The sequence below is a fragment of the Tasmannia lanceolata genome, unplaced genomic scaffold (genome assembly GCF_043159265.1).
Source record: "Tasmannia lanceolata isolate RefF3 unplaced genomic scaffold, GAP_Taslan_0.1 ptg000037l, whole genome shotgun sequence".
Lineage (NCBI taxonomy): Eukaryota > Viridiplantae > Streptophyta > Magnoliopsida > Canellales > Winteraceae > Tasmannia > Tasmannia lanceolata.
The window spans coordinates 13,854,727-13,877,553 of NW_027518714.1; the positions used below are offsets into that span (position 1 = coordinate 13,854,727).

At 40.4% G+C, this 22,827-nt stretch overlaps 1 protein-coding gene and 1 pseudogene across 1 annotated transcript; one reads left to right on the forward strand and one right to left on the reverse strand.

Annotated features, from left to right (window-relative positions):
- Nucleotides 1-11,031: 11,031 nt before the first annotated feature.
- LOC143861240 (pentatricopeptide repeat-containing protein At3g29230 pseudogene) lies at nucleotides 11,032-12,777 on the reverse strand (annotated as a pseudogene).
- Nucleotides 12,778-19,967: 7,190 nt separating this feature from the next.
- LOC143861128 (uncharacterized) lies at nucleotides 19,968-21,719 on the forward strand. The gene has a single exon (XM_077372052.1). It carries the CDS (start codon nucleotides 20,102-20,104, stop codon nucleotides 21,479-21,481), a length of 1,380 nt encoding a protein of 459 aa, XP_077228167.1. The 5' UTR covers nucleotides 19,968-20,101; the 3' UTR covers nucleotides 21,482-21,719.
- The last annotated feature ends 1,108 nt before the right edge of the window (nucleotides 21,720-22,827 follow it).

The following is a 22,827-nucleotide window of genomic DNA, read 5'->3' on the forward strand; positions in this document are numbered from 1 at the left end:
GTAAAATCTTGGTGTTCATCTTGTTGCTTGCTTTTGTTACTTTATCTTTTCCGTTTAATCTGTGCGCGAACGGATTGTTTTGCCCGGCGGATTTTCTCAACAATATTTTATAGGCAACATTAAGGCCCTTGTACGGTGGAAGTACCAACCTTAATATTTGATCCAACAGCAGCTCCTCAAAAAGTGAGCTGCTGTTGGATCAAATATCAAGGGTGGTACCCCTACTTATTATTGTAAAGCCTTACACAGTTACACCATATAAAAACTCTTATTTTCATGTTAGCTAGTGAGAGGTGAGGTGCATTAAACGAAAAAGGCCTCAGTGAGGAACAATAAAACATGAGAACTGATGTCGAACCACACAACCGGTAGGGTCAATCCTAGCGATCAACATTGATCCCTACACAAACGGACGTGTCTAATCAGGACCATATTTGCTGGTTTGATCAATGGATCCAATCACGCCCACTTTTATGGCCCCAAAAATGATATTAGTTATAAAAGGGCCTAACAGTGATGTCTCTTTGATAAGTGGTTATGCATTTTCTTAATATTTTATATGGGGAAATGATAAATTTGCCCCGATTCTTTACATGGGACAGCTAACTACAGTATAGGTGGCAATCAAGACCGTTGAATCTTTCTCGTGTGAAATCAATCAGCTCCTCTATAGTCATAGATACACTGTAGTTGGCTGTCCCAAGTAAAAAAAGGGTTGCATATACCACTTCCCTTTATAAGTGGGCAAAAGTATCATTTGTTATTAAATGATGGGAAATGATATCAAGTGCAAGTCATCGGGCAAAGATTACCCAAGATTGCCCAAATTACAACGAATTTTGTAAGGCCCCTAATTTGTTCATAGTTAGAGCTCCTACAAATATGGAGAAAATTAAGAGAGAAATCTTTCATAATACATTGTAAAATTTGTAGGGAAAACTACTAAAAAACCCCCCCGGATAAAAACTTATCTACAGGAATCCCCCAAAAATTTCTTAATTACCAATCACACCATAAATATCTTTTAATTTTTGCCTATTACCAATTTATCCTTTCTTATATCACCTGACAAATCCCTAAAATCACTCCATTCATAAATCTCTCTCTCTCTCTCTCTCTCTCTTGAACTCCGCTCCCTTAATTGAGAAATTTTAATCGTGCATGCATGTCTAGTCCGAAAATAGAGTGGGCCCACATTACTGGGGTGATCCAAGCCATTCATTTGTTGGTCCCTGGCATTGATAGGAAGGGCCCAGAAAATCTCCTCTTTAGGATGATCCTAACCCCCTCCGATTTGTTTAGGTTTAAAATGGGGATCGGAGGTTAGGATCATCCTAAAGAGGAGATTTTCTGGGCACTTCCTATCCACGTAAGGGACCAACAAATGAATGGCTCGGATCAACCAAGTAATGTGGGCCCACTGTATTTTTGGGCTTGCTTGCACGGCTAAAAATTTTCAATTAAGAGAGCCGAGTTAAACTATACTTATTTAGAGAGGGAGATTAATGGATGGAGTGATTCTAGGGATTTGTCAGGTGAGTTAAGAAAGGGTAAAATTGGTAATAGGCAAAATTAAAAGATATTTATGGTGTGATTGGTAATTAACAAATTTTTGGGGATTCCTGTACATAAGTTTTTATCTAGGGTTTTTTAGTAGTTTTCCCAAAATTTATAAAAAAAACTTGGCTGATAACATTAGATGAATATCCTTCACCTCAAACCGACCTTTGATCTGCTCCCTAAATATGCTCACGATGAGCTGGATAGTGATAGAACAATGTTCTATTAGAAAAGAAAATAGAGAAGAAGATGATAGAGAAAAAGGGAAAAATGAGTTAATTCGAGGAAACTTAGGCCTCCAATGGGTTGATCTGAGGAAACTCGGCCTCCAATATGCTAACTGCACTAAATTTGATTATTCCTTCCTGAATAGCCATACGGCATCTACATTATATAGAAATTAGGGGAAGCAAAATAAAGAACCATGAGTCAGGAGAAAAAGAAAATAAGGAACCTACTCTAGTATGGCAATACTTATATAGAGAAAAAGAATCTAATTTAGGAAAACCGTTCTAACACTCCCCCGCCCTTAATTTCAACCTTGTCCTCAAGGTTGATTATCCTCACCATCGTCGTCGGAATAGCTAGCTGGCTCGATCATCAACAACTGTTTTTTTTCCCCGCAACAATGACTCTTATGCCACTTCTCATCACAAAGCCAACATAGCCCCTTAGTCGTTCGGTCCTTGAGTTCCTCTTCCGTCAATCGCTTTACATCTATGTTACGACTCGTGGATTCAAAGGGACCTTCTCGAAGAAGATCAGGGGGTCGGCCAGTAAAGCCTTCATACGAACGTCGACTTTCTTCAGTTAGTCTTTCATCCTGCAATCGCACATAAGAGAAAACCGTCATCATCGTGCGGGAAGATACATCTTAACTTCCCGCCCAATGTCTGGACGGAGTCCTGCCACAAACATCACAACCGTGGCCCCAACCAGTCTTTAGCTCGGTCTGAGAGTCGTTCGAAGTGACCTTGATACTCCAAGACAAGTAGGAATTCCATGACAAGTTGCTTCAAACCAATCATAACATTGAGTAGCATCTCTCTCGAGATTGATAGAAGTGATTCCGACCCTGAGATCCTCCGCCGTCTGATGGAATCGAAAATATCGCTATGTTCGGGACACCCAGCCAATCGGATCTCTACCATCCCACTGCGGAAACTTGATTTTAATGCGAGGAAAATTTTGATCTCAATCAAGATACGTTTCGCCACCTCGATTATCACGTTTAATGATTCGACGATCACGGAAGTTTGTAGCGCCTTGTTGAGACTGATCCTTGTGCACCATGGTAGAATCAGACACAAGATCAGGTCTATCTTGAGTGGTCATCACTTGAGAAGGATTCAAAATTTGAGAGAGAAATTCTCTAAACATCTTTAACAAATTCGTTTCAACGGCTTGGATTCGTGCTTCGATCCGCACATCCCTCGCATCCAACTTTGCTTCCAAGGCTTGTTCTTCTGGGCCAACCCATTCTTGTTTCCTGTAGCCTTGGAATAAGCGTTGAAATTCTTGAAACCAATCTCATTCTTTTGACGGCGAGTAATAGGCATCCACCAGTAAACCGCTCTGATACCAACTTGATAGAACACCATTCTATCAAAAAAGAAAATAGAGAAGAAGAAGATAGAGAAAAGGTAAACAATGAGTTAATTCGAGGAAACTCAGGCCTCCAATGAGTTAATTCGAGGAAACTCGACCTCCAATATGCTAACTTCACTAAATTTGATTATTCCCTCCTGAATAGCCATACAACATCTACATTATATAGAAATTAGGGGAAGCAAAATAAGGAAACAGAAATAAGCAGAAAAGGAAAAAGGAATTAAGGAAACCTACTCTAATATGGCAATACTTTAATAAAGAAAAAGAATCTAATTTAGGAAAACCGTTCTAACAGATAGCCCCAACCTCAGCCAATCAGAGCTAAAAACACATGAATGATGGCTGCCATTGCTATCTCTAAACGCAATTCCAATTCCCACTTTTCCAGGGTTTCCATAAGAACAACCTTAAAAATTGAATTTAAGAATATTGGGGAAGGTTTCCACAAAGCTGATGTCTTCTTCTTAATTCTCTGCTGATACTTTTGCATGAAACTATATTTTTATGGAAAAAAATATGGTCATGTACCATACAATAAATAGCTAATCAAACTTTTTTTAACCTAGAATTTATCTAGGACCTGGGCAGGCACCTTAACTTTTATTGAGAAGGTAAAAACATATAAGAGGGGAACGACCCACCTTACCTGAAAGCCCATAGCTATATTAGAATTATTTAAATCGAATACTTCGAAGACTCAAGAGATCACATCTTAAAGCACCCCTAGCTTTAGTAGGAAGATCTCTCGGTGCCAAACCTTAGGCTCTGATAATAAATTGGTCCAAACCTAGGGTTCACAAGTAATTCTGGAGAACTTAGGAGCTTACTAGATCAATTTTCACCTAAAATAGCACAACCAATCCTGATTTCTGATTAAAAGTAAATCAATTCGCCTTTGGGTTTTACTTTGGAGTGGATCTTTAATGCTCCGTTTGGTTGCCAGTAAAATTTTTATCCTAGGAGTTTTTTAATCCCAACAGTGAAGTCAACGGGATTTTCTAGGTTTTTTTTTTTCCTAAAATTCCCGCCAAAATTTAGGGGTGTCATTACCAAACATGGGAAGGGAGGAGAGAGAGGGAAGAGAGAAAGAGAGAGGACATCATTCCCTAGGAAAGAAAAAGAGGGGACAAGGAGTCCATGTCATACTCATAAGCAATCATTACAAGAGTGGGATTAAAAAAATTCTAGTGCTAAAAGGCAACCAAACATGGGATGGGACGAAAATTTTACTAAAAACTCCCTAGGTTTTAAATTTTACTGGAACCAAACAGACCATAAAGAATTTTCATCAATAATCTTAAATATGTCCAAGTACGAAATTTTCTATAACAAGTCACCGAAATAGAGCAATAAAGATAAGACTGCAATAATAAATGTATGGCCCGAATACAATCTAAAAATAAAGAAAAGGAGAAATCTAAGGCCCAAAGTAACAACCTATGTAGGGTAATCGGTCTCAAGAATAAAACATGGGTGAAAAGTAACTGGCAACGGTCACAATAGATCAAAATCAAATCTAGCAATGTTGTAGGCAGTAAAGGTAAGATCTCACCAGGTAAAAAAACACATCATCCCAAGAGAGTGGTGGAGATGTTCGTAAGGCTCGATCAGTCCCAAAGTCTCAGCGATCAACGGTGTGATATGTCCGGAGCAATGAACATGGAATAGATGTAGGAACGTGCAACCCCAGCAGCAAAAACGCCAAGAACGAATAAGAATATGAAGGAAAATGGCTACATCAAGAAAGGAAACAACACAAGACTATCCCGGACAACAAAGCAAATGTTAGGACAATACAAGAACAAAGAGGGAATGAGAAAAGAAGGGAGAGTGGACTGTTGCTAAGAACAACGCCTAAAACACTACCATACAGTCGTAGGACTACCGGGACAGCAAGATGGAAGGATCAGCAGAATGAGGGGCTAAAGAAGAGAAAATAAGTGAAAAGAAGGGTCAAAAAATGAGATGGAATGAGATTGCTGGAGCTATTGCAACAAATCATGGAGTTGTTGCAACAATCATGTTGCAACAAATTGTGAAGAAAATATAAAGATAAGGAGAAAGGAAGAGAATGAATCTGAAAGGAAGAAAGTAGAATAGATAGGAAGAGGAGATCCAAGGGAGAAGTGGAAGAAAGAAGGTAACAAGAGAGAAAGGGGATCGAAGGAGGGAAGAATGAGAGATAAGAAGAAGAAGAAGAAAGAAACCCTAACCATGAGCTAAAATTTACGTTTTTCTCCAATCACGCTTCAATTAGGGTTGTAAAAAGACATTTATAAGTGAAATTTGCCTTAAGTGAATGGGCCTTGTCAATAACCAATATGATATAAGAGTTTTAAGTCATGAATCATTGATAAATGACTTAAATACCTCTAGGGTAAATATGGTCCAAGTATGCAATGAAATGGGGTGTAGGGTTGGTTTGTCCCTAAGAAATGTGGACAACCCTACTTCTAGGCTCCAACATAACAAAAAAAAATACCAAAATAGAAACTATAAATAAAATGTCCCTAAAGATATCAAGCCATGCTTGAATTACATCACTAAGGGGCCGTTTGGATACGCATATTTTAGAATCCAGGTTTTTAGTTTGAAAACAGTGTAAAAGATGGTTCATGATCAAGCTGTTGTATGCTGTCCTGCCAGCGTTTCTTGGATTTTAAGTGAGAAATTCAGGTTTTAAAAATCTCTCCTACATTCTGAGATTTCTAAAACCTGGAAATATGGGAGGATCTGCTACTCTCTTGCTAACGGAAAGAAGGGCGAGAAGTAAAAAACGATGGCTGGTCCGCTTCTTCTCTTGTCCCTTGGCTACAATTGTGAAGAAATCCCGGATTCTAAAATCCGCGTATCCAAACGGCCCCTAAATGTATCATCAGGTCTTATACCGACTTAATTGGCCCCTCTATATTAATGAGACATATATCTTCGGCTTCAACACTAGGGTGAGAATGTGAAGTTCCTTCTAGATAATTTTTGATGGACCAAGAGGGGTCTTTATTGTCTTAGAGCCTATCAATTAACACTTTATAAGCAGTTTCAATAGATATATTTGCCACAACAACAAGTGGTTTACAGTATCTAAGACCATCAATCATGCTTCTAAGACAATTTCGACTGACTCATCTCATGTGCCCAACATGCATGTCCACATAAAGACATGAACGAGGCTCCCCAATACAAAGCATGCATGCCCCATGCACGCATGACCCATGTAGGATGCTGACAAGGATACTCACGATACGATTTGATTCTATCTGATCCGAATTGAATCCCATGACATCCTAAATTCCTCATATATAAACCTCCTTTCCTTTCCAAGATTCGCCCCCCATACTCTTTTGTAACCCCATCATTTTCTTATCTACCTTGCATACTATTCCATAAAACCATACCATTTTCATGCAGAGAGAGAGAGAGAGAGAGAGAGAGTACATCAAATAAAAACAAGGAAAAATAAATTGTTTTGGTCTATATGTTTTCACTTCGAAAATGGAAAGATAAAAAGGAATCCCGTTTTTTTTTTTCCCAACCATTTTTTTTCCTTATTCCTTTTGCTATTTGATAACATAAACCACCTCGAGACTCATGCAAAAGAGGAGAAAAATAGAGGCAGGCTTACGTGGATCGCGTTATCAGATTTTTTCATCCAATGGATCCTCGCCACGTCTCATAACATGTCCAGGTGTCACATTTGAAGCCATCGAACGAGCTGAGTGGGATTGACGATACCAGATATGTGGGCTCCATCTGTCTGGATGAGGTGGGCCACGTCAGCGTAGGCTTGTGGCTTGGTAATCGGTGTGGCTGCTGCTGGTCTTGGCTCGGCTCGAGGAGAAGGGTGGTGGTGGCTCGTTTTTTTTGAGTCGGCTACGATTGGCGCGGCTGCGGCTCGAGCCGGGTCCCATTTTTGGCCGAAGAGTGTGCCTCGTGTGAGGAACTCGTGCGCAAGGTACCCGGCTAGAAGCCGATTATTGTTGGCTTCTTCGGCGGCTTGGGTGGTGGGCGGTTTTGACACCTTTAGAGCGTCAAAACCCTCTCTTTCTTTTCGCTTCCTTGACACCTCTGGCGTCAAAGTGAGATTTGCGTTGTTCGACATCGCATCGACTAATCCACGGTTCAAAAGCGTGCCACGTCAGCACCCTCGACACCCCATTTCTTTTCTCACTTTACTTTTTGCCGAAAATACCAAAGAGAGAGAGAGAGCGAGAGAGAGAGAGAGAGTCACGAGAAAAAGATTTCTCGTCTGCCGAAAGATTTAAAAAAGAAAAAGGAATACAGGAAAAGGGTATAAACGTAAAAATCCAACCAAGAGAGACAAAATGAAACAAAGGACGAGAGAGGAGATTTTTGCCGGTCGGCAAAATCCAATCGGAAGGTCGTTCGCCTGAATCTGGCCGGAATCTTGCCGGGAAAGAGATGTAAGAACGCCGGAGATGGGGTTAAAGAGGGGATTTGGGGGGTTTGAGAACGAGCGAGGAGAGAGAGGTTTGAGACGAGAGAGAGAGAGAGATTTTTAGGGATGGATGAGTTATTTATAGAGGAGGGCATTCATCGTGTACCCCTGTTGTTCTGACGAAATATCCGGAATGCCCCTAGCCGAGTAAAATGACTAAAGTACCCTTCCGTCCCCACTGGAGGGAAGACTCAAGACTTTCATTATATAAGGTCGTTGTTAATAATATGGTACGTGTTCATTAACCCTATATAATAATACAGTATTTTCAGAAAGTGCTGTATGGGACCGTTCATTTGATGGGCCCGACATAAATAGGTCGTGCCCAAAAAATCATTTCCATAGGATGATCCTAACCCTCCCCATCTATTCAGGTACAACACATTATGGAAACTTCAGTAGATTAGAAGGTTAGGATCATCCTATTGAAATGATTTTTGGGTGCATAGCCTATCTCTTGTCCAACAAATGGATGATTTGGATCATCTTAGGGAGAGTGCCATACGGTACATTTTAAAAAATACTGGACCATACCGCAACACATAATATAAAAACTCCATTATCATAGGGAAATGAAAAATGCATGCGCCCCTTTTCATCACTTGGGACAACCAGTTAGAGCGTATCTACGACTGCAGAGGGGCTGATGTGTACTTCACATTTGAAGGAATGAAGTGACATGATTGGCACGTACAATGGCAGCTGGGTGTCCCAAGTGATGAAAAGTGGCGCATTTATCATTTCCCTTATCATAATGTGGATAGCTGTTGTTGTTTTGGAGCGTTTCACGGGTATTTTAGTAAACTAATACGTCAAAAACACACTTCTGACAATTCAGGTTAGAAGCCATTAAAAGAAACTGAAATTGGTTAAATTAGTAAGGGGACTTTATATGGCGTACGGTGGTATTTTCTCGTATTATTCAAACCGTACGGTAGGGCGCGCTCCAAAGGATGATCCAAGCCGTCCATTTGTTGGGCCACAACATAAATAAGTAATGCCCCAAAAAAATATCTCCAAATAATGATCCTAACCCACCGATCTATGGAGGGACTGCACATTATGGAAACTTCTATCGATCAAATGGTTAGGATCAATCTATGGAAATGAGAACTTGAATTATCTTATGAAGTGGGTTGTACAGTACTTTCTGAAAAATACTGGTCTAAACGGCAATACCATATAAAAATGCCTCCTGCAATGTTCCCTAGCAAATCTCTTATTATGTAGAGCATTTCAAGGGTATTTCTCTTCACTAATATTTCAAAATTATCCTTCTGACTTCTCAGCTAAGAAGCCCATATAAGAAACTGAAATTGGGTTAATTAGTAAGGGGATTTTACATATGAGATGGTGCCATAAGTTATGCGTTAATGGTGACGGTTTTGTTCGTAATTTTCAGCAAAATATGGGGAGAGCTTCGTACCTAATAGTCTTCCGACCAATAACGGAAAAAGGTTTCTTGGCCTCTGCAGGGGTTAATTTCGGATATTTGCTGGATTGAGATGGGTATTGTGGTAATTTGGGTATGAGTTGGATATGAGCATGTGTGGAGAGGAAGAGCAGAATCCTGGGACGATAATGACACAGCAAATCATGATGGCCCTTTCCCCATTTGTTCAATGGAAAATTGCCACGTGGCTTAATCGCCTTAATTACAGCCCGGAAAATATTTCGTGTTTGATTCGAAATGCCCCTGATATTTTCTCTGAAGTTATGGAAATGACAAATATACCCTTCACAGGAGAATTCTTTTAAAATTAGGTAAAAAATCGTGGATGTGACACGTGTATATGATCTGATCCGTTGAGTCTAGTCCAGCCAAATGCCATTCAGAAAACCTTGATCGGATGATCTTGGGCCGAAGGGTTTTGCTAAACCCTTCATTTTTGTAGCTCTCTGCTTTTTGGCCTCACGATATTCTACCATGTCAATGGTCTTGTTCGCACGCATATGTCCTTTCCTGTGGGACCCAAGAAATTATCATACATCCCTAAATGCTTCTTAATAATGACTTGGGAAAGAAAATATTTGGATATACGAACGGAGATTTTATATGGTGTGGGCCCTTATAGTCCCGTATTTTTCAAGAAGTACTGTGCAGACCCGCTATAGGATGATCCAAACCGTCCATTACGTTGTGCCCAAAAAATCATTTCTATAGGATGATCCCAACCCTCCGATCTTAGAGGAACTGTATATTATTGTGACATGTATAGATCGGAGGGCTAGGATCATCCTATGGAAATGATTTTTGGGGCACAACCAATCACATGGACAGTTTGGACTATAAGGGCTTACACCATATGAATGAAAAGAGAGAAGAAAGTAAAAAGGAAAAAATAAGGAGATTTTCAAGTAATTTTTGAGTCCACACAAGAGGACATGTATGTAAAATCAAGACCATTGATCTTGTAGAATATCGGGCACCCCCATGGTCTTGGTCCTATGCTCAGTGGACCTCCCCTGTTTTTTGTTTTAACATTTTAGCATATGTGGATATAATAATATAATTCCAACGTGGAATTTTTATTATTATTGACTATTGTGCAAATGTTCTTAAAGAAATGTCCCTAGAAAACTCCCATCTTACTCATTCAATGTTAGTGAATTTAAAATTCTAGAAAGTTAAAGGACGTGAATCAAACAGTAGAAAATAAAATTCCAGAAAATTGAAGTATGTGAACCAAACCACCAAATATAAAAATCCAGAAAAAAATATCTATATTCTATTATTCTAACCTCCATCACCCTTTTGTTTCCACATTTGTTATTATAGAACAAAAAAGAGGCAGCAACTTAGATGAGAAAATGCTTCCCTAGCGTGTGGCCTCACCACAATGCACCCCCACTATACAGGCTGTGAGAATTATAAACAACTGTCCCCAATTGGTTTGATCCAGGCCACCATCTGATAGGAAAATGTGGGGCCTAGTATCGAACGGTAGGTGTGCCTCGTTTTGCATTCTTATTCATTCATTTGCTTCTCTTAAGTCAGTTAAATGCATTTTGAGTTTGTTTCTTTTCGTGAAAACTACTTTTTTGGTGTAAGGCATTTCATCAATTTTTTAAGTAAGATGGATTTTCTCATGAGATTCAAAATTCAATTTCAGCGAAAATCAATTTCTTTAGTTATTGGGTTCTCTTTCTCTCTAAAACTACTTTGTTCAATTTTGAAAATTAAGTCATGAATAACTTCTTCTTCTTCTTCTTCTTCTTCTTCTTCTTCTTATTTTTAATGTTGTTGTTAAAAAGGTTGATCTATGAAAGACTTAATTAAGACTTCACCTAGCCAGAAGGAACTATTTCCAACCTAGAATTTGATTTTCGTACCACTTTTTCTAAGGCGGAATGTTAAAATTGTTTTTATACTTGAAATGATTATATTGTTTGGTCAAGTGTAATTATCCTTCCAACTTAATTTCTCTATATATTTGATCCATCATTTCATATATTTGTTTGGATTCAGGATGTAACCTTCCTCTTGCTAGAAATTCATGGACCACTTGATCCACCTCGATCATACTACAACCTGGGTTCTTCTTCACTCCCATCCCCACCATCATCTTTCTCATCCTTGCCACACTGTCCCACTGGTCTATTGAAGCGTATAAATTCGATATAAGTACGTAAGCACCACTGTCCCTGGTTTCCAACCTTTGAAGCTCTTCCCCCACATCTGCACTTCCCAAAAAAGATCTCCCATGGCTCCGAAACCCGCTTAACAAAGCACCCCAGACAAACACATCGGGCTCCATTGGCATTGCCTTGATAAGCTCCCGAGCCTTGTCCAAGAGATTCGCACGACTGAGAAGATCGACCATGCATGTATAATGCTCAATACTCGCCCGAATGTTATAAACTCGATCCATTCGATAAAAAATTTCTCGCCCTCTATCGACTAAGCCCGCATGAGAGCAAGCACATAAGAGAGCTACAAAGGTAATGGCATTGGGTCTAATCCCTATCCCCTCCATTTCACTGAATAAATCCAATGCTCTAAGGGAATGCCCATGTATGGCAAGCCCATAGATCATTGAAGTCCAAGCACAAACATCTCTTTTCACTATCTTACCAAACACCAAAGTAGAACCTTGTAGGAAACCACACTTGGAGTACATATCTATGAGAGAAGCACCTAAGATATCATCCAATTCAACGCCCGATTTCTCAATATAACCATGAACCCAGGTACCTTGTTCAAGAGCCCCAAGATGGGCACATGAAGAGAGTACACTAACCAATATTGCCTGGTTAGGTTTCACTCCCTTAACTAAGAACTCTTTGAACATTTCAAGTGCAACCTGGAACCTACTACTCTGCGCAAACCCAGATATGATTGCACTCCATGTAGTCACATTTCTTTCCGGAGCCATATCGAAAAGCCTCCGAGCGGTCCCCACGGAACCAAACCTAGCGTGGGCGCCGATCATCGTATTCCACGAGACTACATCTCTCTTAGGCATTTCATCGAACAGTTTGTGAGCAATTTCAAGACAACCAACCTTAGCATACCCCGCCATCATAGAATTAAATGTACTGACATTCTTCTCAGGCATTTTTCCAAACAATTCCCGCGCGGCCTCCAAATGCCCGCATTTTAAATACCCCCCAATCATGGAATTCCACAAGACAAAATCTCTTTCAGGAATTTCATCGAACAATGAGCGCGCAATTTCGATTTCATTGAATTCAGAGTACATTCTAATCAAACCGCTCTGGATAAACGGGTCAGAACTAAAACCCATTTGGATAATCTTTCCATGAAGAGCTTTACCAGTCTCTATAGCCAATACAAGAGCACAAGCTTTGAGAACAAAAGGGAATGTGAAATTATCCGACACGGGTTTGTCTTGATTCATTCGCAAGTAGAAGAGAATTGCGCGATTTGGGTCTGGAGAGTTGGAAAATCCTCTTATGATGGAGTTATAGACAAAGGAGTTGGGTTTATCTATATGTTTGAATAACAAAGAGGCGAAATGCAAGTCTCCATGGGGTGAGGTTGCAGAGAAGGAGATAAGAGCGGAGAGAGATGAGGGGTTGTTGGGAATGCCTGTTTGGATGATTTGGGTGAGGATTTGTTTGAGTTCCATCATGGTTTTGCAGTCTCTGGAGAGTTGATAAATATATCTTGATGATAAACCCACCATGCTCGTAACACACGATGATGTTGAGGGAAGTGTTCTGTGGGTTTTTGAAATCTTGCTGTTCGAAACAGTTTAAAATGGGTATTTGCAAAAGAAGTCCTCTACTTTACTCTATTTGCAAAAGAGTCTTCTAGTTCTTGTTTGACAATTTGCAAATAAAGTCCTCACATTTGAACGAAATTTACAAATAATGTCATGCACTCATGCCACTTCTGTTGGCTGGAGAATCAATAGAAACACCTTGCTGATAAAGCCACAATGTGTCTCTTGTTTTGAGTTGAGTTAAAGCAAACCAGTTTCAACAAATTGGTTCTTAATACCATATGATATTGATGGAAACATTGTTCTATAGTAAGACAGTACTACAGAGAAAAACAAAACTATATTTAAAATGATCGGGACCATTGATTGGGTGGGCTTCCATGAGGCAAGTCAGAAGGTCTTGATCCTATACAGCTTGAACATTCAATTACAACAGTCCTATAAAAGTTAATGCTTGAACTTCTCTTCTTCGAACCCTAAATGAGCTTAATAAATCGAGGAGTTAGTATCAAGCGATTAAGGCATGGTTCAATAGGCTAGATCATATGGGGTTGGGCGTGTAGCTCAATGGTTGAGGCTTTGTATGAGATCGCAGGTTCGATCCCAGCTTACCTACCAAAGAAAAAAAAATTAGACCAGATCATTTCAACATCGTTCGCTGTATAAGAAGAAATTTGCTAGGCTATTTTGCAGAAACCAATTTTATGGCTCACTTTTGAAGGGAAGAACAGCCACACAGGCTCACTTTTTAGCAGATTTTGTCTTATTCAATTAATTCATCTGAGGTGGCTGTTCTCTCCTGCAAAAGAGAGCTAAGTAATGGTTTTCCGCAAAATTGCCTCCCAAATCCTAAAAGAATATGGGTAATCACCATCTTTTTAGCATTTTTATTTCACATATAGTCCATCGCCAATCCTACCGGAGGCAAGAGAAGATATTCAAGGAGATATATTACGAGTACGCCCTTTGAGTACACTCCCTTGGGACAACTGATCATTCATCACAATATTTAGGGGTGTCAATGGGCCCAAACGGTTTGATGGATCCAAAGTCTGAACGTAAATGGATAGGCCTTGGGCATAGTTGCTAGATTCGTGGGGCCCAATTTAGATGAATATCCTAAGGTCCGAATCGTGCCATATCGGACCTATATATAGGCCACACAATCCGTCGGAGCCTTCTAGATTCGATTCGAAGCTGCTAAGTAATGTACTAAAATACCATTGATATAGTAGATTGAAGAGTTATAAAGAATCTTTTCGTCATATAAAATGCTTACACAAAACTTTTCCCTCCTTTCGAATGAACAAAGTCTCAAGTCTATTTCTCTTGTTTCTTTTTGCCCTCTCTGTTCTTCTTCTAACCATAAGCCCTAAGCAATTAGATATTAACATGACACTAGATGCTTGATGCTTGTATGCTATGTAGATTACTTTCTTTATTAATAAACAATATTTCATTGAGGAAGTCTAAACTGAAGGGAGCCCTTGCAAAAAAGAGGTGAAAGGGCTCCCCCATTGGCTGCAAATATTTAGAAGTTTCGATTAGTCGCAAATAGGAGATTGATTTGACTGAATAAATTGAGTAAACACTCACTAAGGGTGCGTTTGGATTACTAATAATACACCAACAACTTTGCAGCTTCTCTTTGTCTTTGTGACCTTCAAAACTCTCTAAAAACACATGCATTTGATCTCATTGTATGACATTCTATCTTCAGATATTTGAGAATCATCATTAATACCTCAGTTAGTTTTCTCTTTTACTACTTTCAAAGGATATAATTAATGGACTGAGGTTGATGGGCTGCTAGTGGGATGAGAAATTATATGGTGCCCGAGCGTGAAGTCCAGCGTAGGTGGAAAGACAAAAGTTCTACCCTTGATATTTGATCCAACAAAAGCCTCTTAAAAAGTGGGCTACTGTTGGATCAAATATCAAGGGTGTGAGCTGGCTTCTTTTTTTTCCCTCCGAGAATCAACCAACCGAAAAATCTCCAATGAGAAAGCGAAAGAAGCAGCTTACCATCCAACAATAAACAATTTCTTCCCCATACTTATTTGAGTACTAAGAGTTGGTTGGGGAGTACATTAAAAAGAAAGGGACAAAAGTCAGTGACAGGTACGCTAGGCCAGGTGCCTTAGTAATTGTGTCACCTAATAGTAGGGGTGTAACTCGGGTCGATTTTTTGAGAATTTAGGTAGAGCTTTTACTATAGAATCAGGTTGGGTACTATAAAATCAGGTTGGGTTCCTGTTGATTCCAAATCATTTTTTTTAGCAAAATCTCAACCCGACCCAAGTTGCGCCCCCCAGTTAATAGTCCCTCGACTAATAAACTTGGAAATATCACCCAATGTCGAAATTCAACGTTACACGATATTGGATGTTATGATCATGGTTTTAAATTTCACCAACACTGAAACCAAAACCGAAATTGCCAATACCCGAAACGGTACCGGATTTTGGCCGACATTTTGAAATTTTGTGTATATATATAGTTTTGACTGAAATTTCAAGAAATTGATCCCAAAATTTTCAATTTTTTTAAAATTATATAGACATTTTTCTGAAATTTCAGCCAAAATTACTGAAATTTCGGTCAAAATTTGGTATTAAATAAAATAAATATTATTTTTTAATTGTGTACCCGATTTCTGCCGAAATTTTGAAATTTCGGTTTCGGTGGTGACGGCCGAAACGCATACAGAAAACAAAATTTAAAACCATGGTTATGATCGATCCAATTCAAGACCTAACCAAGAGATGGTTTAGATTAATCTTAGTTAAGACCTAGTCTACAGGGAACAAGACACATTAAGAACAATGGCACTTTAACCGAAACATACCAAACATGTGGTGGGCTTTTCTATGGATAGCCTACTACAGCTAGTGCCATTTCCAATTCTTGAGAAGGGCCCACATTGCAGGGCAAAGTATTGTGTCAAAATCTACTGCCAAACTTAGGTCCCCATGTCACCACATCATGCTTGTCCTATCAAGAGTGTCATTATCAAATTCAAAAGCTACCAAAACAGGTTAAAGGAAAAGGGGTGCTGCACGAAACGAGATGGTACGGTGGGGCCACCAACTAGCGACAAACTAACTTCCGCATGTTACACGCATAAATGAGATTACGTTGTCTTTGTATGGGACCACTGACACACTGTATTCAAGTAAATAATGAGAGACGACTCACTTTGGTTTTGTGATTATTTTAGTTTAATCATACTGGCAAATGGGACCATTAAGGCCTCTTTGGGGGGGGGGGGGGCATTAATTTCTTACCTAAGTCCAAAACAATATACATATAAGATTATATCCTAATATGAGAAATAATTAATTTAAGATGTATCTATGAGAGAGATCATAAATTGCTAATCTTGGATGATTAAATGAGATCTGATCGTTGGATTGTTTGAGTGGTAGATTAGGTAGTTAGGTTAGATTACGTAATTTAAATTAGGATAATTTCATTCCATGTTTATCTTTATCTTTCCATTCTTATCTCTTAAGTGCTCTATATATGCACTGGTTAGGGTTGCATGTAATTACCTTAATTAGAACAGTTAAATCTCCATCCCTTATCATGGTATTAATGCCGGTGGATCGAATCTAGCACTGATCACAACTTCTGCAATTTCATTACTCAGCGGACAACCAATCTAGCAGTCCTCCTAACACCGATCGACTACCATTTCCTATTTACTTTCCTTATATGTTTTCATTTCATACATTTTCTCTTTTCTAGACACCTCGCTTCTTGCTTCTGCTTCTGTTTCTGCTTTCTAGACACCTTGCTTCTACTTTTGTCTTTGAAGTGTTTTTTGAAAACATCGTTTAGAATAGATGATCTAACCTTCATTGTAATGGAGTTAGTTGTACAAAAAACAAATGGACATTTGGCAGCTTTTGAACAAATTAAAGTGAATGCCCGGTGATTAATGAGCTACCAAGCAAGAAACGTTGGTTAATTAGATGACATCTTTTTATATTGCAGTTTGAACACAGTTCGCACTACAAAACCAAGTGAATTGCAGACAATAACTGATTTTTAACAATACTAATATAACAAAGAGTTGAAGAATGACCCAAGTAGCCAAAATCTGTTTCCCCCAAAGGCATTTTAGATAGAGCATATATCTCACTAGCTATTTCAAAACTCCTTGCATTACTTGTTAATTAACTTCTCCGAGTCGACTCCCTTTTAACTTGGCCGAGTTCTCTGTAAAGTTCACAATTGCTAGAGTTCACAAGATTTACTTTTTCAATCAATCAGAAATCTTTAGACTCTTCCGAGTTATGACAGTGTCGAGCCCTATATATGGGTTGTGGTGTAAGCACCGTGGAGTGTGTAGTGATCTGATAATGAACGAAAAATCAGACGTGTCACGTCAAGTCGACTAAGATTTGTCCCCATTTTGACCCTTCATCAGCACTCAAAACATAGGTAGTATACCTCTAGAGTGGTATAAGTTGTATTATCTATAACATATCTATCTATCTATCTATAGTATACACTAAGCATGTTTCTGCCCTTCTTTGGTTCACCTTTTCTAGGAAAAATTTCTATTGCAAAAAGTTTTCTTTATGCATCATGCCTTGGCCTAATAAGCATAGCTAGGGTGGGGGCCACCATTTTAATTATACTTATCTGGCGGCTCTACTATTTTACACGTCTGGCTATGATGGGATGGGCCCCAACATTTTATAACCATACCTAGCAAGAGTGGGGCCCACCATTTTCCACATCATGAGTTGATGTGGTGGGCCCACCATCTCCACACAAACCCACGCATGGATGAGGGCTAGCATTTTACATCTTATGTTATTGATGGGATGGAGCCAACGTTTTACACCTTAGGTTTTGGTGGATGGGGCCACCATCTCTACCAAAAGCTTTACACAGGGTGGAAAGCACCATTTTATCCGTAATGTTATTGATAATGTGGGGTCCACCATCTCTATCAAACCTATTCATTTGAGTGGGCCACACCATTTTACACCTTATGTTTTATGATGGTGTTGAGCCCATCATTTTACACCATGGTTATAGAATACTAGTACCTTATATATGAAAATGGGTGTAAGAATCAATTTTAGGATTTTTGTTTTCTAATGATAACCTTTGGGCTCCACATCTGCTAACGTACGTGATTAGTGTTTACTGCCGCACAACCCAACCCTTGGTCATATTCAATGAGGAGAATAGGTTATGATTCTTAGACTTTTGGGTTAGGACTCTTAGGATTTTTTTAAATTCTTCATGTTACTGGAAGAATTTAATGTTTTAATTTACTCGCTGCAAAAAGAACTTTAAAGATCTTCTGGAGAATGATCTGAGCTTTTTCTGCTGTAAGATTTTTGAAAAAATACTTGACTATTACACCATATATAAAAACTCTACTTTTCCTAATGTAGGCTTTAGCCCTGCTTATAATTGCTTTAAATTCTCACGACACCAGCATTTATTTATTAGGTGGCTGCAGGTAAGATTTGCTTTCTTGGATACCTACGCTCAAATTTCTTATTTTTAAGGGAATTTCTTTGAGGGCCCGTTTGGATACCTCATGCATTTGTATTTTGATTTGGATTTGAGTTTTGGATACAAAATACATCCATCATCTTCATGAACATGCATGTTTTAAGAGAGAGAGAAAGAGAGGGAGGGAGGGAGGGAGGGAGGGATGTCTCGCAGCTGCTGGAGCAACGTCGATGAGTAGCGATGGTGAAGGAAGTTGCCACAAATGTTGATTTCCAAATAATGTCTCGCGTAACAGATTTGAAAATCAGAATTTTTTGCACTGTTGTAGCTGATTTTGGAAATTTTTAGGATATGATCCAGTTCAAAATGTCAACTAAATCCAAATCTAAATCTTGTGGGTATCCAAACGTGGCCTTAACGGAATGATATTCCTATCTATAATCCACCATATCTACATAAATATGTGCACATGTCATCTATCCCAAGTAGGAGTGAACTTGGGTCCGGCTCAACCGCTCAGGTTGGGTTGGATTAGGGTTAGGAAAAGCCAACCCGAGTTAATTTTGGGTTGGGTTAGGTTTGTTGCCTTGTGCAACCCGACACGACCCAAACCCGACTCATCCTCGTCCCCTTATTTTATGGAGATTTCAAAGTCATCGGACTATGTTGTTGTTGTTTTTTGTTTTACAAATTTAAAAGAGGGTTGGGTTAGTAATGACCCTCATTGGCCAGAGGCTAGGGTTTTATTGGGTTAGGGTTGTGGTTTAATTTTGGGCCCTCAGGTTCGGCTAGGGTTGCCCTCAACCTGACCCAACGTGGCCCGTGTTGCATGCCTAACCAACTGCTTATTGACTGATTGGTTTGGAATGTTTGGCTTGGGAGATTTTGATGGCGATAGAAAAAGGGCTTTGCTAAGGTATTCAGGTGCATTGGAAAAGAAAAAATGCAATCATTTTGATAATAAAATCTCCAAACAAGTGTAAAGTTACGAAACTATGTGTTAAATGATTGCATTTTTTTTCTTTTCCAATGCACCTTAACGAGCCCCCTTTAGAGATAGGGGCCAGCTTTGAATCACATCTAAACGCTAGTTCTTCAATTTGCAGTCAAATATGCAAAACATTGAATCAACCGACGAGATTCAGTTTACTGGAGATCCAAGGGAGCAGTTCGATACCCTTATCAAGTAAAGGGAGTGGTAAAGGCACCTCGAAGCCCAGTTTCTTTGGTTTAAGCATCCATATTGCACACCAATGAAGGGCACTCGTTAGCAAAACTCTATAGAAAAAAGCTCATGGCATACCATGGAAAAAAATGAAATACACTGCATGGACCAGTACTTTAAAAGGCATGCGCTTTGATTTCTGATGTACATGGTTTACTCAACAAGCTGCTTCGGTGTGTGTTCACTCTTCAAAATATTACAATTCTCATGAAAGTTTAAATATTTTGTTGGGGCCCATATACCATACCAGCTTAATTTGTAGTACGTGCAAACTCATATGAGAGAGAGAGAGAGAGAGAGAGAGAGAGAGAGAGAGGCATGTGGGTATTCATAAATGAGAAGAGCCTAAATAGAACCATGTGGGATCTCACGAGATGATTTTATCAGTACTAACTATGAAAGTCAAATTTCCAACTGTTTAAACGCGTGATGATAAATGGGCATTTAAGCGGCGAACCGTAGACCGTTGGACACATTCAATGCAAAATATATAGCCATTATCTTTATATAAAACCCCTCATCGTTACAAAATCAAGACACAAAGAGTTCACTCACTAAAATTCATCATCCCACAAGATGAAATTTGAGCTTGGGAGCGTGTTTGTTCTCTCATTGCTTTGTTTCAATGTTTTTCTAGGAAGTGTTGTTGCTAGAGATGTTGTGAGGGTGAAGAAAGACAATGTGGATGATGAGAAGTTCCTTGGGTTTGGTAAAGGAGGAGGATTTGGTGGTGGATTAGGTTCTGGTGGCGGTGGCGGATTCGGAGGCGGCGGCGGATTCGGCGGCGGCGGCGGCGGAGGTGGAGGTGGAGGATTTGGTGGCGGTGGCGGATTTGGTGGTGGCGGTGGGCTTGGTGGCGGTCATGGGCTAGGTGGTGGGTCTGGTAACGGAGGTGGAATCGGTGGTGGAATCGGTAAGGGAGGCGGAATAGGTGGTGGAATAGGTAAGGGAGGCGGAATCGGTGGCGGGTATGGTAAGGGAGGCGGAATCGGTGGCGGGTATGGTAAGGGAGGCGGAATCGGTGGCGGGTATGGTAAGGGAGGCGGAATCGGTGGTGGGATTGGCAAAGGAGGCGGAATCGGTGGTGGCATTGGCAAGGGTGGCGGAATTGGTGGTGGCATTGGAAAGGGTGGCGGAATTGGTGGCGGCATTGGCAAGGGTGGCGGAATTGGGGGTGGCATTGGTAAGGGAGGTGGAATTGGTGGTGGTGGTGGAGCTGGCGGCGGTGCCGGAGGTGGGTTTGGTAAGGGAGGTGGAATTGGTGGTGGGGGTGGAGCTGGAGGTGGTGCCGGAGGTGGGTTTGGTAAGGGAGGTGGAATTGGTGGTGGGTATGGAAAGGGGGGAGGAATTGGTGGTGGGTATGGTAAAGGAGGTGGAATTGGTGGAGGAGGTGGATTTGGTAAGGGAGGCGGAATTGGTAAAGGAGGTGGGATCGGTGGCGGTGGTGGGTTTGGTAAGGGAGGAGGAATTGGAGGTGGAATTGGCAAAGGAGGTGGCATCGGTGGAGGCGGCGGTGCCGGCAGGGGTGTTGGTGGAGGGTTTGGCAAGGGTGGTGGAATTGGTGGTGGGATTGGCAAAGGTGGTGGTATAGGTGGAGGTGGTGGTTTTGGCAAGGGTGGTGGGATTGGTAAAGGTGGTGGTATCGGTGGAGGTGGTGGGTTTGGCAAGGGTGGTGGAATTGGTGGTGGTGGCGGAATCGGGAAAGGTGGTGGAATCGGCGGTGGATTCGGAAAGGGCGGTGGAATTGGTGGAGGAATAGGAGGAGGTTCCGGGGGTGGGTTTGGTCAAGGTGGCGGAATTGGTGGAGGTTCTGGAGGTGGGTTTGGTGGAGGATTTGGAGGAGGCGGCGGTGGAGGTGGGTTTGGTGGTGGCGGTGGCGGTGGAGGTGGAGGTGGAGGTGGGTTTGGTGGCGGCGGCGGCATTGGAGGTGGTGGAGGGATTGGAGGATCTCATTGAGGCAGTACGTTGCATGGCCACCTTTTCTCTTTCTCATGCATGTTTGTTAAGCACGTGTGATGGTATGCTGTTTTGATATGTAATAACTGATAATAAATGATTTTTGAGGACAATGCCAAAGAACTATACTTTGTAGTTTTTGCGTATGTTTTGCCAAATTTCTTTGGCGCATTTCATTACTACTTGAAAGTGTGTACGTGTATTTTCACTTTACCAAAAATTAAAGAAGTCTTCTCTATTCTACTGGATGTTTTTAACTAGGAACTTGGCTGAGTCTACTCGACTCAGCCGAAAATCTAGTCGAGTCATTGACATGTAATTTTTGCTGAAATTGTTATGAAAATTATGCATTTCAATAGACGCTCCCCCCCCCGGGGCGGCGCCACTCGAGTTTTTATTGAATACTTAGGGACTCGGTCGAGTTGACTCGACTCGATGCACTCTTGAGCCGAGTCATAATTTTCGAGTTTTATAACTCCGTGTGTAGGGGCGGCACCAATTGATGAGAAGATGAGAGAGCACTGCTTAAGATGGCTTGGGCATATCCAACGTAGGCCTTTGGATGCTCCAGTGAGAAGAAGTGACTCGTGCAAGTTGATCGAGTAAAAAGAGGTAGGGGTAGATTGAAAATAACTTGGGTAGAAACAGTGAGGAAAGACTTGAGGGCTAAGAACATAACAGAGAACATGACCATGGAAAGGATAGAATGGAAGAAAATGATCCATGTAGACGAACCCAACTAGTGTCAGGATCAGACTTAGTCAATTTGAATCGGGTAGATCCGTTCACTTTCTTCATGAAATATTTTTAAAGGATTCATTAGCCGACCCCAACTAGTTTGGGATAAAGGCTTAGTTGAGTTGTAGGGTCGGAGCCAGGAATTTGTTCGAGAAGGGGCATAAGTGTAATCCACAATTTGCAACTCATATTTTTTAGTTTTTATATGGTTTACGCATGTAGTCAATTATTTTTTAAAAAGAATTGTACGGCCCATGCCATAGGATGATTGAAACCGTCCATTTGATGGTTCACAACATAAATAGTTTGTGCACAAAAAATCATTTCCATAGGATGATTTTAGCCCTCCAATCTATGGAGGAACTATGTATTGTGGAAACCTCTATAGATTGGAGGGTTGGGATCATCCTATAGAAATAATTTTTGGGGCCAACCTATTTACATTGTGGCCCATCAAATGGACAGTTTGGATCTCCTCTATAGATTAGAGATCATACTATAGAAGTGATTTTTGGGGCCAATCTATTTACACTGTGGCCCATCAAATGAACCGTTTGGATCATCCTATGGTGTGGGCGGTACAGTACTTCTTGAAAAATACTCAACTA

Bases quoted from the DNA above. Each gene is read 5' to 3' on its own strand.
- LOC143861128 (XM_077372052.1), top strand. From the start codon at position 20,102: ATGAAATTTGAGCTTGGGAGCGTGTTTGTTCTCTCATTGCTTTGTTTC.